The sequence below is a fragment of the Arvicanthis niloticus genome, chromosome 1, assembly GCF_011762505.2.
Source record: "Arvicanthis niloticus isolate mArvNil1 chromosome 1, mArvNil1.pat.X, whole genome shotgun sequence".
NCBI classification, from domain to species: Eukaryota; Metazoa; Chordata; class Mammalia; order Rodentia; family Muridae; genus Arvicanthis; species Arvicanthis niloticus.
In genome coordinates, this window is record NC_047658.1 from 114,010,441 (window position 1) to 114,023,640 (window position 13,200).

The 13,200-nt window shown below is 54.2% G+C and overlaps 1 protein-coding gene across 2 annotated transcripts; it reads left to right on the forward strand.

Moving 5' to 3' along the window:
* Nucleotides 1–7,906: 7,906 nt before the first annotated feature.
* On the forward strand, nt 7,907–11,464 carry Ap5b1 (adaptor related protein complex 5 subunit beta 1). 2 transcript variants are annotated; one of them, XM_034491211.2, is made up of 3 exons: nt 7,907–8,282; nt 8,638–8,797; nt 8,878–11,464. In XM_034491211.2, the coding sequence occupies exons 2-3, from the start codon at nt 8,648–8,650 to the stop codon at nt 11,356–11,358; spliced, it is 2,631 nt and encodes an 876-aa protein (XP_034347102.1). In that variant the 5' UTR covers nt 7,907–8,282; nt 8,638–8,647; the 3' UTR covers nt 11,359–11,464. The 2 variants fall into 2 exon arrangements, with proteins under 2 accessions (XP_034347102.1, XP_034347094.1); XM_034491203.2 differs by lacking the exon at nt 7,907–8,282 and having other exon boundaries at nt 8,289–8,797.
* The last annotated feature ends 1,736 nt before the right edge of the window (nt 11,465–13,200 follow it).

Genomic DNA, 13,200 nt, shown 5'->3' on the forward strand with positions numbered 1-13,200 from the left:
CCGGGAGAGGCACAAAGCCGCCAAGCGGGAACCGGCGGTCCGGGCCCGAACCCAGCGGCCAGGGATCCCCAAAGCCAGGGTGAGCAATTCTTGGTTCACCGGAGAGGTATTTGCTGGGCACCGAGTTCCTGCGGAAAGGCACGCGAGGCGAGAGGAGCGCGTGGACCGGGAGGCTCGGATGCGCCTGTAAATCCAAAACTCGAGCCTGCCTTCCCGCAGAGCGTTTAAACTGCCCTGAGTCCAATCTAATCCAGGCCAGCACCTTGGCATATGGGCGGGCATATTGGCCCTGGTCATAAACAGCCGGATTTCAGATTCTGAAAATCTGGAAGAGGCTCTAGGATGAGGACCCCAGCTGAGTGAGATCTGACACAGTCCTCTTTTGCCTGTTGCAACCAGTGTCCGGGAGTTTAGCAAGCAGCTCCCCATCCACCCTGCTGTATTCTTCAGCAGGCCTAGTTGGAGCAATGCCCCACCACCATTGAATTGCCCGAGAGTGTTCTGTGGCCTTCGTGTGAGCCACTTCACTATGACACTTTGGCCGTGGCTGGGTTCCTTTTACTGGCTGACCTATTAAAGACAGGGACCTATTAAAGGCTGCTAACATTTTAGACTCCAGACTTCAGTACACCTGTCTCAAATAGTGTTAAATGTTTGCTGAAACAGACTGGGAGGAAATTAGTCTGATAAATAAATTCACACAGTTCAAAAGTCAGGAGTCACGGGTGGATGCGGTTCATGCTTGCGATCCCAGCACGTGGGAAGCTGAGTTAGGAAAACCGAGAGTGAGAGGCCAGCCCATGTTTCATCATGAAATCTTGTTTCAAACAAAACAAAAGAATTAAAAGAAAGGCTGTCGATGTGGCTCAGGAGGTACTTGCCACTGAGTGGGAAGACCTGAGTTCAACTTTCAGGACCCACAGAGCAGAGAGAGAACACTGATCCCACAAGTTGCTCTCTGACCCGTGGCACACCGTGGAACTGGTGCGTGCTGACACACATATGCACAGCAGTAGTTCAAAGGTGGGGGAAGTTGTTAATACGGTCTTGGCTTGCAGAGGGCATTTCAAAAGTGAGAGTACTTACAGAGGACCCGGACATTTTCCCAGGATTTTTGTGAGTTCCCCTGGGTGAATGAGGAGAGAGTACAGTTTGGGGCAGCCCTGCAGGGACACCAGCCCCCTCCTCACTGAGCAAGAAGAAGAGCTTGACCAAGGACCCCAAGTCTCTACTCCGGGAGAATTCTATTACCCACCTCACAGGTTGACTGAGAAGGGGATAGAACACTTCTTCTGAGCCATTAAGGTTTGCCCCTTCCCCTTGCTGCCCCTGGAGAGCTGTCTGTTGTAGTCCACATTTTCCGTACCCCTCTTTCACTTTGATTTTGGACCTTGCACGGCCACTAACATTAGTTGAGCACCTACTGTATGCTTACTGTGTGCTTCTCTTTAGCAATAAATCCGGGGGCATCAACACGGATTGTCTGGGAGGCAGCTCAACTTGGTTTCTTTGGGTTTTTTGTTTGTTTGTTTGTTTTTGTTTTTTTTTTTTTCTTTTTTGAAACAGGGTTTCCTCTGTGTAGCTCTGGCTGTCCTGAAATTAGTTCTGTAGACCAGGGTGGCCTTAAACTCAAAATCCACCTGCCTCTGCCTCCAGAGGGTTGGGATAAAAGGTGTGTGTTCCCAGCTTGGCTTACTTATTTCAGTCTGTCTGACGTTCTTTTCCCCTCAGTGAAACCCATTACTTTATTATTATTATTTTTGACACAGGGTCTTTCTGCATAGCCCTGTCTGCCCTGGAACCCTCTGTAGACCAGGCTGGCCTTGAACTCACAGAGATCTACCTGCCTCAGCCTCCTGAGTGCTGGTTTTACAAAGCACTTCTTGAGCTCCTTTGTGTGCCATCTTATGGTGGGCTGGTCCCAGTGAGTGCCCCGAAGAGTCTATGGTGAAGTCTTAACAGGCAGCCCTGGACACAAAGCCAGTCGCCCCCCCCCCCTTTTTTTTTTTAACCAGAGTGCAGTTTGAATGTCCAGAAAGTCAGGTGGGGAACTAAAATGGGTGATGCCAGCCAATCCAGTGACTCTGCACGTCCAGGGAGTCACAGTGAACAGAGCAAGGTCCAGGAGAGAGGCACTTGGTCTGTGCTGTCTGTTGCTGCGACTCCAGTGAGTGATCCATGTTTATGAAACGAATGAATGAATGGTCATTACAGTTTTATTTATTTTATATGTGTGAGTGTTTTGCCTGCATACATGTCTGTGTATCACATTCATTCCTGGTTCTTGAGGAGGCCAGAAGTAGGAATCAAATGCAGTGGGAGTGGAGTCGTACATGAGGTGAGTGGCCATGTGAGTGCTGGGAATTGACCTCAAGTCCTCTGGTCATGCTAGCCACAAGTGCTTGACTGGTGAGCCACCTCTATAGCTATTTCATCTAAGTTTTTTTTTTTTTTTTGACAAAAGTGTCAGGGGTGGGGAGGTGAGGGTGGTACATGCCTTTAATTCCAGCACTTGGGAAGCAGAGCTGCTGGGTGTAGCTCTGTGAGTTTGAGGCCAGCCTGGTCTATATAGTGAGACCCTGTCTCAAAGAAAAAAAAGGAAAAGAAAAACAAGAAAAGAAAAAGATGGGCTCTCACTGGACCTAGAACTCACAATTATAGCTACACTGTCTGAGCAGTGAGCTCCAGAGATCTGCCTATCTCCATTTCACAGCTCAGAGTTACAGGCACACATGGGTGCCAGGATCTGAACTCAGGTCCTCATGCTTGCTCAGCAAACATTTTTCCACTGAGCCATATGCTAGCCCATAGGATAATAGGTCAAACAAAAGTTCTTGTGGGTTAGATTTGACCCACAGGTTGCCTGTGTGTGTGAGCTGTGGATCGTTGGCACCCTGGAGATAGACAACAAGGTGTGAGCACTGTGAGGAGACACTTCTTGCCCTGTCACCGGTTGCTAAACACCATCCACTCCTAACTCATCTCCCAGGTATTCCTTGAGTGTCCACAAGGGACTATTTTACAACACACAGCAAAACCGTAGGAAACTGCTGTATGGTAGGAAGAGCGAGGGTGACGGGATGGTGGCAGGTGGGAGCCAGTGGGACAAAGTGGCAAGGAGCGTGAGCAGAAGGAAAAGCCAGGGCCACGGCTCATGATAGAGAACTAAGCTAGAGTGTGCACAAAGCTCCCAGCAGCCATGGTGTCTGGCTGCTGAGAGGGAAGGGAGCTGAAGGCTGGGCCATGGCAGGACCTGTGATGTGCAGAGTGGAGCAGGGGCAAGGAGGTGGCCGTAAAGAGACCAGTGTTGTATTGGAACTACTGTGATGGTCCAAGTAAGAGATGGTGAGTTGAGTCACAGGGAAAACCAAGCCATGAATCATGTGTCTTGAATGACATCACCTGCTGGTATGGAGGACAAGAGGCCGAAGGGAAGAGGAGCCACCCCAGGCCAGGACCAGTATGCCCCCTGCATGCTTTCTGAACTGGTGCTCAATTCTCATCCCAAGGAGCCTGGGGCGTTAGGACGGGCATTGGAAAGCGTTTAGAATTACCCTTCTGTTCTCATAGACATCCTTAGGAGAAGCCAGGATGGGATGGAGACAGGGAAGGGGCTGTGAACCTGGAGAGTTAAAGCACAAAGCATCATGGGAGATATGTGCTAAAAAGACACAGAAAAGAATCCGCTGCAGTTTGTGCCTGTGGACCTTGGCCAAGGTACCGACCCTCGCAGGGCCCCAGTTTCCCTAGCTGTAACCCTGGGCTCTAGTTCTGACTTTGGGAGTTAAAGAGATTCTGACTTGTGTGAGAGCCCAGCAGCCCTGCAGTAGACACAGCCCCTCAGAGCAGACTGGCGGGTTCCTTTGCCAGCCACTTGAGCAGTTAGTTCCTCTGCACGCTGTCAGCTGAGACAGGTGTCACAGTCCAGGTTGGCCTCTAACTCCTTATGTGGCTGAGGATGCTGTTGAACTTCGGTTCCTCCATCTCCCAAGTGCTGGGATTACTAGCCTGGGCCACCACACCCTGCCCAGCAGCCGCCTTTCCAGTCCAGTTTGCTCATAGGCCCACAGAGGATGTAAAGCCCCCGAATAACCTGTGAAGCGCTATAGATGACACTGACTCCTCCATTTAGGGCATTTTGACCTGGGTCTGCCCAGCTTACTGGCAGGGGGCCACCCTAGCCATATGGCAAAATGCCCGGGGACCATAGGCAGAGGAGATGGCTTCAGACATGGTCTGTGGAGTAGAGCTGGTTTTTCTTGGCAGGTACCATGGGGTGAGACTCCACCCGGGAGTCATGGGTCCCAGCTCAGTGTCCACGTTCTTCCTGTTTCAGACGTTGGAGCTATCCGTCTCCCAGTGCCACAGCCCACAGCCCCAAGCCACTGCCTCTCTCTTCTTCAACCCCTCGTCCCCTAGTTGCCACACAGGTCAAGCCCCTGCCATATTTCACCCACAGCCAGCCATAGATGTGAAGCCCCATGTACCCCATCATGTCTCCCTTCAATAGAGAGCACATCCCCAGGCTGATGTCCTGGTGCTGAGGACCTCTGCCTCCCCCAGCTTTAATTCACTGCCCTCCTCCCCCCAAGCACCACAGCTCTTTTCAGCTTAGCCTCTTCTGCCACTGGGAGCTGGCTACCTCCCATTCAGTCTTCTGACAAATGTACCTTCTTCCTGGAGCTGATGTCCTAGCTAAATTCTTGTCCTCATTGTCACCTCTACCCCTAGGTTCCTGCTCTGACTTCTTTCAGTGATGTGAGGTGTAAACCAAATGAATTCGTTCCTTCCCAACTTGCTTTTTTGTCGTGGTGTTTCATCATAGCAATAACAACTCAAACTAAGACAAATATATTCTGGACTTAGGAGTTATGATTGTATAATACCCCGAAGACTAAAATCCCCCCGAACTATACACTTTGTGAGGAGGAATGTTGCAGTACTATTAAAAATGGTATTAGTTGGGCCAGCCATGGTAGTGGGCCAGCCATGGTGGTGTGCACCTTTAATTGCAGCACTCAGGATGCAGAGGTAGATGACTGTTTCAGGCTAGCCTGATCTATATAATGAGGGTAAATAGGGTCCCTTGGGGCTAGGGAGATGGCTGTCAGTAAAGTGCTTGCTGCACAAAGATGAGAACCCTGGTTTGAACACTCCAACACCCACATAGAAGCTGAGTGTGGTAGTGAATGTCTGTGATCCTAGTGCTAGGGAAGCAGAAACAAGAGGATTCTGGGAGCTCAGCCAGGCTGGGCAAATCAACAAGCTCCAGGCTCAGTAATAGGCCCAGTCAAGAGAGAGATATAGAGAAAGAGAGAAAGGGAAGAAGGGAGGAAAGAAGGGAAAGAGGGAGGGAGGAGGACAGAGGCAGGGCAGGAAAAAGACGTGTGGAGAGTAATTGAAGAAGACACATGACTTTAATTCTTGGTCTCCACATGACTTTAATTCTTGGTCTCCACAGACATGCACACTTGACATATACATGCACACATGCAAAAATAAAAGATAAAAAACAAACAGGTTGGCCAGGAAGAGGGGAGCTGTGATTGTGATGTAAAGTCAATAATGAATAACCAAACAAGTCCCTAGAAACCCTAGTTCTGCTGGGAAGACAACGGCAAACATAAAACAAAGTGTCACACCTCCACATCACTGAAAGAAGTCAGAGCAGGCAGCTGGAAGCAGGAGCTGCTGCAGAGGTTATGGAGGGGTGCTGCCTACCAGCTTGCTCCTTGTGGCCTGCTCAGCCTGCTTTTTTCTAGAGCCCAGGAGTGGTACCACCCACAGGGCCTGGGCCCTCCACCATCAGTTACTAATTAAGAAAACACCTTACAGCCAGATCTTATGGAGGCATTTTCTCAACCGAGGTTCCTAACCCCAGCACGTTGACATAAAACTAGCCAGCACAGTTCTCATGACTGCAAAAGAACACTGTGTCCACGGGCAGCAGCCCCCACTGCCAACCTCTGCCCTGGCACCTACCATGTTTGTTTGGCCATGGACTTTTTTTATGAAGCTTCCCTGTATCCACAGCATCCAGTGCTATGGGGATGGGGTTGTTGTAGGCCCCATTTTTACAGATAAGAAAGTCAAGGCCCAGGGCCCCTCAAGGATTAACTTTTCCTTTTTTCAGCATGATGTTTCCCAAGAACTCAGCTGCATGGAGAGGGGTGGAAATGTAGAAGAGGAGAGAAGAGGTGAGGGAAATGCCTGTCTCCTTACATCAAACAGGTCACTCTCTCATGAGGGCCTGTCGAGGAGCTGAGGGCACTTCTTTTCTGCCCCGTCTGTTGCCAGGACAAAGCAAACATTGCCTCTCATCAGAGGACACTTGGGCAGGAAGATAAGAATAGAGCCCATTCAGGGACTTGGACATCAGGAGCGATGAGGTCAGCAGATGGAGCATGTAGCAGAAGCCTAGTCCTACTTACAAGAGGCTGTGGGGCTTCGTGCAAATGATTCTGCCTTCTCTGGGCTCCTGAAAGTACATGTGAGACAGGTACCCACCCTCAGTACCCAGGGTTGGCCATGAGCCCTGGTGAGTTCAGCAAGATACATCCATCACAGTTCTGGAAACCACACATGCCACCTCAAAGAACCAAACCCCAGGGAGGCTGGAGGCTGGAGGCTGGCAGAGGCTACAGCATCAGAAGCTTGGGACACAGCCAGAGTTGGACTCCCTGACCCCTGGAAGCCTCTCTCCTCAACTGTAACAGGATTTAATAATCCTTTCTGGCTCTCGGAGAGCTGGGAGACCAGACCTGCAGTTATCAGCCCCCTCTGGGCCTCAGACAGGGCAACCAGACGGGCTCCTACTCTAAACCTGCCTGGCCGCCCAGGGCTGCTCTCACCCTGGCCTCTTTCATCTTGGGCCTAATTAGCCAGGCGCCCCACCCCAAAGCTTCTTGAACAGGAGTCATCACTCCCAATTTATAGATGGGGAAACTGAGGCACCTAGAGGGAAGTGGTTTAGAGCTGTCGCCTGTGAGTCAGCTGTGGAGCCAGAGCCCAGAGGAGCCGAGACCAGGTCTTCTAGCTGGTCTTGCCCTACCTGCACCCTATCCCCGCGCTGTCTCCATCCTCTCTCTTCTTCTACCCCTGTTCTGGGGGCCCAGGCAATCTTCTTTTTAGAACTCTACCTTCCCACTCTCATCTGCAGCCAGGTCAGGAAAATGGGTAGGGAGGAACTTGGGCAACCAAAACAGAGAAAGACAAATAGCCTGAGGCTAGCAATGGGAGCTCAGGTGTTTCATCTTGAGAGAGGCTAGCAGGAGGCTTTATACGACGGTGAGCATGGGATATGGACTCCAGAAGTTCTGTACCCCTGAAACTAGCGGGCCAGTGGACACCCACAGCCTGAGACTCCTGAGCCACAGGCCTAGATGCAGCCCTCTGGACTCCTGTAGGCAGTGAGTACTACTTGGCCCCAGGTCTCTGGCAGCCCGGTCGTTGTCTTCTGAAGCCTTGGTTTCTCAGTTCCTATCAGGCGTGTTAGGAGCTAAGTGACCCTTTAGGCCCTGCCAACACGCACATCCAGAGTCGGAATCCCGTTGTTTTTCGGCTTCCGCTGCGTCTTAAGGCCCCGCCCCGATCGCTGTACTCTAGCCCGCCCGACCCCTGTTGGCAATCCGTGCGACTTCGGGCGAAGGTCAGCAGTACCATCCGGCTGCGACCCTGGCGCCGGCTCCTCGCTCCCAAGCAAAGCGAGGTGTCTCCCCCCCGACGCCCGGTCAGCGTTGAGGACGCCAAGCCAAGCCCTGCGGCGCCGGTCCGACCGGTCCCGCCATGACCCACGCCTCGCTCTTCCTGCTCTGCCCTGGGACTGCGCCTCGCGCGCCTCCCAGCGGCCGCCCGTGGACCCGCACTCAGGCAGCCGGGCCGTAGCGCGCAGACCCCGGGCCGGGGCGGGACGATTGCGGGACGCGCTGGCCGTCTTCCCGATCTGCCCAAGCCGCTGTTCTGCTCCAGGGCCTGGGAACACAGTTCCACCGGGGAGCGGACCGGGAGCCCGGCCCACCAGACTCCGCCCCTGCCCGTGCCTGCGGCGGTTTCGGGGCAGGGGGCCTGCACGGCGAGACAGTTACTCAGACCTGGCGAAACCGGCGAGTCGGCACCTGCCGGCCTGGCGGGCGTGGCAGGCGGAGGCTCCGTTACGCCCCGCCCCTGGGCCCGGCCCGGCCGCCCACGCGCCGCGCGCCCCGCCCCGCCCCGCCCCGGCCCGCGCCGCCAGCCTGCCAGCCCGGAAGGAGCCGACTGAGCGCCCGCGGCAGCTGACTCAAGCGGTGAGAGAGGCCGACCCGTTACCACGGGCGCCAGGGGCCCGAGCGACGCTGTGGTTTCGATGCCCTTCGTAGGCGGGAGGTTTAATGAGCTCTCTGCACGCACCTCCCGGGCACCCCCACCCCGATCGCTGCGGGTCCTATCCTGCAGGCGTCTAGGCTGTTGCTTCCGGCATCATCTCCAAAGCCTCCAGATTTCATCTTGGGACCTAGGCATCGGGGGTCTCTGCTGGGGTCTGCAAGACGGCCCTAGGGTGACAGCAGCCCCTCAGGGAAGGTGGAGGACCTGGGCGCCCTCTAGCGGCCGTAAAGCCCTGCGTGTCTTCGTCGCCGTGTCTGACGCTCCTTCCCTTTGCAGAGAAGGGACCATGGGGCCCCTGAGTCGAGAAGCCTGGGCCCAGCGCCTGGGGGCTTTCCGAGCCAGCCCATCCGCCTTTCTGACGGGTGCCGAAGGTGAGGATTTGGGTCGCGACCTGTTGAGTGACCTAAGGAGTGAAAAGCTAAGCGAGCAGACCAAGGTAGGTCCTGCGCGTGTGCCCTGCCATGGCTGCTTCATACTACTGCATGCTGAACTTAATGAGTTCCTCTTAAATCTCAGGTTTCCTTACTGACCCTGAGCTTGGAGTACTCTGACAAACTTTGGCCTGATGCAACTGCCGCAGAGGCTGCTGCCACCTCCTTGTTGGACACGCTTGTCCTCCTGCCCTCAAGACCTTCAGCTCTCCGGAGGCTCCTGTTGTTGGCAGCCACTACAGCCGTGGTGTCAGGAGGTGCTCTTGGACCCACTTCGGGAGCTTCCTGCCGTCTCCTGCCCTTACTTCTTGGCTTAGCTTCAGGCCGAGACATGGGAAGAAGCTTTGGAACCACCTCAGAACAGCGCCATCTACAGGCCACAGCGTGTGAATGCCTTCGAGAACTTGAGCGCTGTAAGCCTGGGCTGCTAGCCGGCGCCCTGGGGATGCTGCGGAGCCTCCTAGGGCAAATGGGTCCCATCCAGCCTGTCAGCCTGCTTCTGGCCCTTGTTCTGCACAACACCTTGGTGGTCCAGTCCAGGTCTGGGGCTGGCCTGCAAGGCCGGCTCGTGGCTGAGGACTCCTCCACTGGGAGTTGTCCCTGGGACTGGACGATGGCTGGAGAGTGGGATGCCCATCTTAAGCCCCAGACGCCCAGCTGGCCCACAGCTGGGGGGGAGGAGCGCGGCTTTCCAGTTCTAGAGCCCAGCCCTGAGGACACCCGAGAGCTGAAGGCTGCAGTGGCCCAGCTTCTGGACACTTCCTATCTGCTCACTCCCGTGTCTCAGGCTCAACTTCTGTGGCTATTGGGCTGGGCCCTTCGGGGTCTTCGGGGACAGCCACCAGTGCTTTTCAAGCCACAACTAGTTCGGCTGCTGGGCACAGCACATCTGACACTGTTACACTCAGTTCTCTCTCTCAAGGCGGCCTTCGGTGAGGCCCTGTTCACTGCTCAGGATGAAGGCCTGCTGCTTCGAAGGCTCACCTTGGTAGCCCAGCACCCAGCCCTACCCTCGCCCACACACCTCTTTTACCTGCATTGCGTCCTGAGCTTCCCTGAGAATTGTCCACTAGGTCCAGAAGGGGAAGAGGCTGCCCCATTGCTGTTGGGGCCCCAGCTATGCCAGGGCCTCATGCCCAGTCTCCTTCATGACCCAATGGTCCTCCTGGCCCGCCTGCATTTGCTGTGCCTACTTTGTGCTGACGATGAGGAAGAGGAGAAAGGCCAGCTTCAGGGCCCACAGTGGTTCCTGCAGGAGCTGCTGGCTGGCCTACAGCAAAGGGCAGCCCTGGACGGTGGTCCCCGAGCCTTGGCCACTCTCTGTTTCCAGGCCTCATACCTTGTTACCAGCTGCCTGACTAGACGACCCGCAGTCCGGACAGCCTTGATCCATGGACTGGCCCAACTGTACCGAGCTCGGCCTTCCCTGGCTCCCCACTTTGTGGACCTCTTAGATCAGGTAAACCCTGAGCTGAGAGAGCCCCTCAGGGAGGTGCTGCTCCAAGAGGTGGTAGCCAGGCCAGGCAAGAACGAAGCACTTTGCTGGCACCTGCAGATGCTGGCAAAGGTGGCAGAGGGAGCCACTCAGAGTGCCACCCTCGGCTTTCTACAGGCTGCAGCTGTACACTGCACTGACTGGGGCCTACAGCAGGCCCTACTGCGAGTGTGCCGTGCTCTGCTGCGGACAGGTGGGGGAGATGGCCTGGCAGACCTGCTGCAGAAACTGGCCAGACAACTAGAGAATGCTGATGGACGAGACCATGCCCGACTCTACTATGTCCTCTTGTCCCATCTGTCAAGTTCCAAGCTGGGGATGGCGCTGGGTCCCTCACTGGCTGCACCTGCACTGGCCTCATCACTGATGGCTGAGAACCAGGGCTTCGCGTCAGCACTGATGGTGCAGGAGACCTCAGCTCCAGTTCAGTTGAGTGTGGGGCCTCGGAAGGCCAAGGGCCCACTCCCTGTGCTGTACCTGCAGGTGCAGGCGCTGGGTGCTCCTGTCTACTCTCTGGAGCTGCGCTTCCGTGTGGAGGGACAGGTCTACAAGCCTTTGGAGGCTGTCCACATTCCCTGCTTGCGTCCGGGACAACCTGCCCATTCTCTGTACCTGCCCTTGCAGCCCCGATGCCCAGCCCCTGCCCGCCTACACGTCCGGGCCCTTTACAGCACACCTGCTGGCCTCACATGCCATGCCCACCTGCCACCCCTGTCTGTGACCTTTGCTGACCTCTTCCTGCCTTTCCCCGAGCTCCCTAAGGGCTCTGAGTTGTGTTTCTTTGATGAGCTCTGGAACTCCTGTCTGCCAAAGGGTGTGGAAAGTCGTGTGTGGTGTCCACTCGGGCCACAGGGTCTGGAGGCCTTGGTGTCCCAACACCTAGAGCCCTTTGTAGTGGTGGCTCAGCCCCCTACCACCTACCTCATAGCTGTCCGCCTGCCCCCTGACTCCATGCTGCTGCTGCGGCTGGAGAAGGCTCAGGTGGACGGTGTGCCCGTGGCCCTAAGGACAGATGACTGGGCCGTGCTGCCCCTGGTAGGGGACTACCTCCGTGGGCTGGCAGCCCACTGAGTAATGCCAAGTGGGATGCCAAGTGGGACTGCACTTGTGGCTGGTGCCTGAGAAAGGAGCATATTCTTGTGCTCCCGCCCCATAAAACCCCATTTACTGACAACTCCTCCTGACTTGTTTTCTTTTGGACCCTTGTTAGGAGCAGACTTATTGGGATTGGGTTATAAGTCCCCAGAAAAAATCCAGACTATTCTTAGTACTACAGACCTCCAAAATTTCTGCTCGCATAGTCTGAAAAATATGTTTCTCACAGGGTCTGACCTGGCCCAAGATCACTATGCAACTTCCCATGAAGGCTGGAGCTTGAGGTTGGGTCTCCCAGCTCTGCCCCAGCTTAGCTCAGACCATAAGCTAGCAGCCTGGAGTAGGGGTGACTAGACAGCCCCTTCTTGGGGAGACCTGGTTGGACCTAACTGTACTGTGCCAGTAAGGTTCAGTTCGGAGCAGATGGAGGGCCCACATTGATCTGGTTCAAAACAACCCAAAACCTAGCTTTTAATGGCAGCCCTTAGGAAACCCAGTCTGTGCTCAGATAAGAACTTATTCTCAGGCAGTGGTGGCACACACCTTTAATCCCAGCACTTGGGAGGCAGAGGCAGGTGGATTTCTGAGTTGGAGGCCAGCCTGGTCTACAGAGTGAGTTCCAGGACAGCCAGGGCTACACAGAGAAACCCTGTCTCAAAAAACAAAAAAATAAACAAAAAAACAAAAAACAAAAACAAAAAAAAACAAAAAAGAACGTATTCTCAGGCAGGTCGTGGAGGTACACGCCTTTACTACCAACACTTGGAAGGCAGAGGTAGGTGGATTGATTGCTGTGTTTGAGGCCAGCCTGGTCTACAGATTGAGTTCTAGGACAGCCAGAGCTATACAGAGAATCCCTGTTTCAAAAACAAACAAACAAACAAAAGAACTTGAAAACTTCTCCAGCTCCTTTCTCCAAATGTGCAAGACATGGAGGATGCAGATACATCAAGGTAGTCACTGTTGCCAGGCACCAGGCTGGTATTTTCCACACACATTACCTCATGTCATCCTTGAAACATTTCTGCAGGTCCCCCCACACAGCTGAGGAAGTCAGCCAGCTGAAGGAGGTCAGTAACTTCCTGAGGCCAGGCTAGGAGGGAGTGGGATTTTGTCACCCATGGCAGGCCACCATTGCCACACAGCAGAGCCTACAGTAGCCACAGTCCCCAGCCCTCACCCCTGAGAAGCCCCCAACAGGACGAGCTGAAACAGCTCTAGTCAGTGCTGAGGGAGAATAACCTTGGGTCTCAGTTGTTCATGGGTAAGGACTTTTTTTGGGGGGGGGGAGGGACCCCTGTTCTTGCAGGGTTTCTTACAAGTCAGTCTAGGAGAGAAAAGAGAAAAGGCTTAGACCCAGTTTGTGGCAAAAGACCAGGTTCTAGTGCTCACTGTGGCAATTAATTGTTATTGTTGAGTAATTTTATACTCCAGATATAGATGTTGGCATCTACAACAGGCCAAAGAGAAAAAGTCCATTCAAGTCTAGCTAGTGAGCCAGTGAGTGGACTGGAGTTACTTCCAAGAGTTTGGTTACTCAAATCCAGCTGTGTCACTGAAAAGGCCATTCTGGCACGGGTGACTACTCTGGAAAGCTGCTGGATCATTATGGGTTTTGCAGCCAGCTCCACTCCACATTCCTCACCTGAAACTGTTGGCCATTTTTATAAAGTGTGGGATGGGCCTTGCCAACCCTGTGACTTTCTGAGCTTCTGGATCCTCAAGTTTCCTGAGTCTTTTTCATCGAGGAAGCAGCAGCTATACAGCACTCACCTTGAAAGTCAGGAAGATGGCCATTCTAGAAACTTCTACAGCTGG

What these genes read in the sequence shown, in the direction of transcription:
- Ap5b1 (XM_034491203.2), top strand. Translation starts at nt 8,342, where the DNA reads ATGCCCTTCGTAGGCGGGAGGTTTAATGAGCTCTCTGCACGCACCTCC. An exon ending in AGCTAAGCGAGCAGACCAAG is followed by an intron (nt 8,798 to 8,877) that starts GTAGGTCCTGCG and finishes CTTAAATCTCAG; the next exon opens with GTTTCCTTACTGACCCTGAG.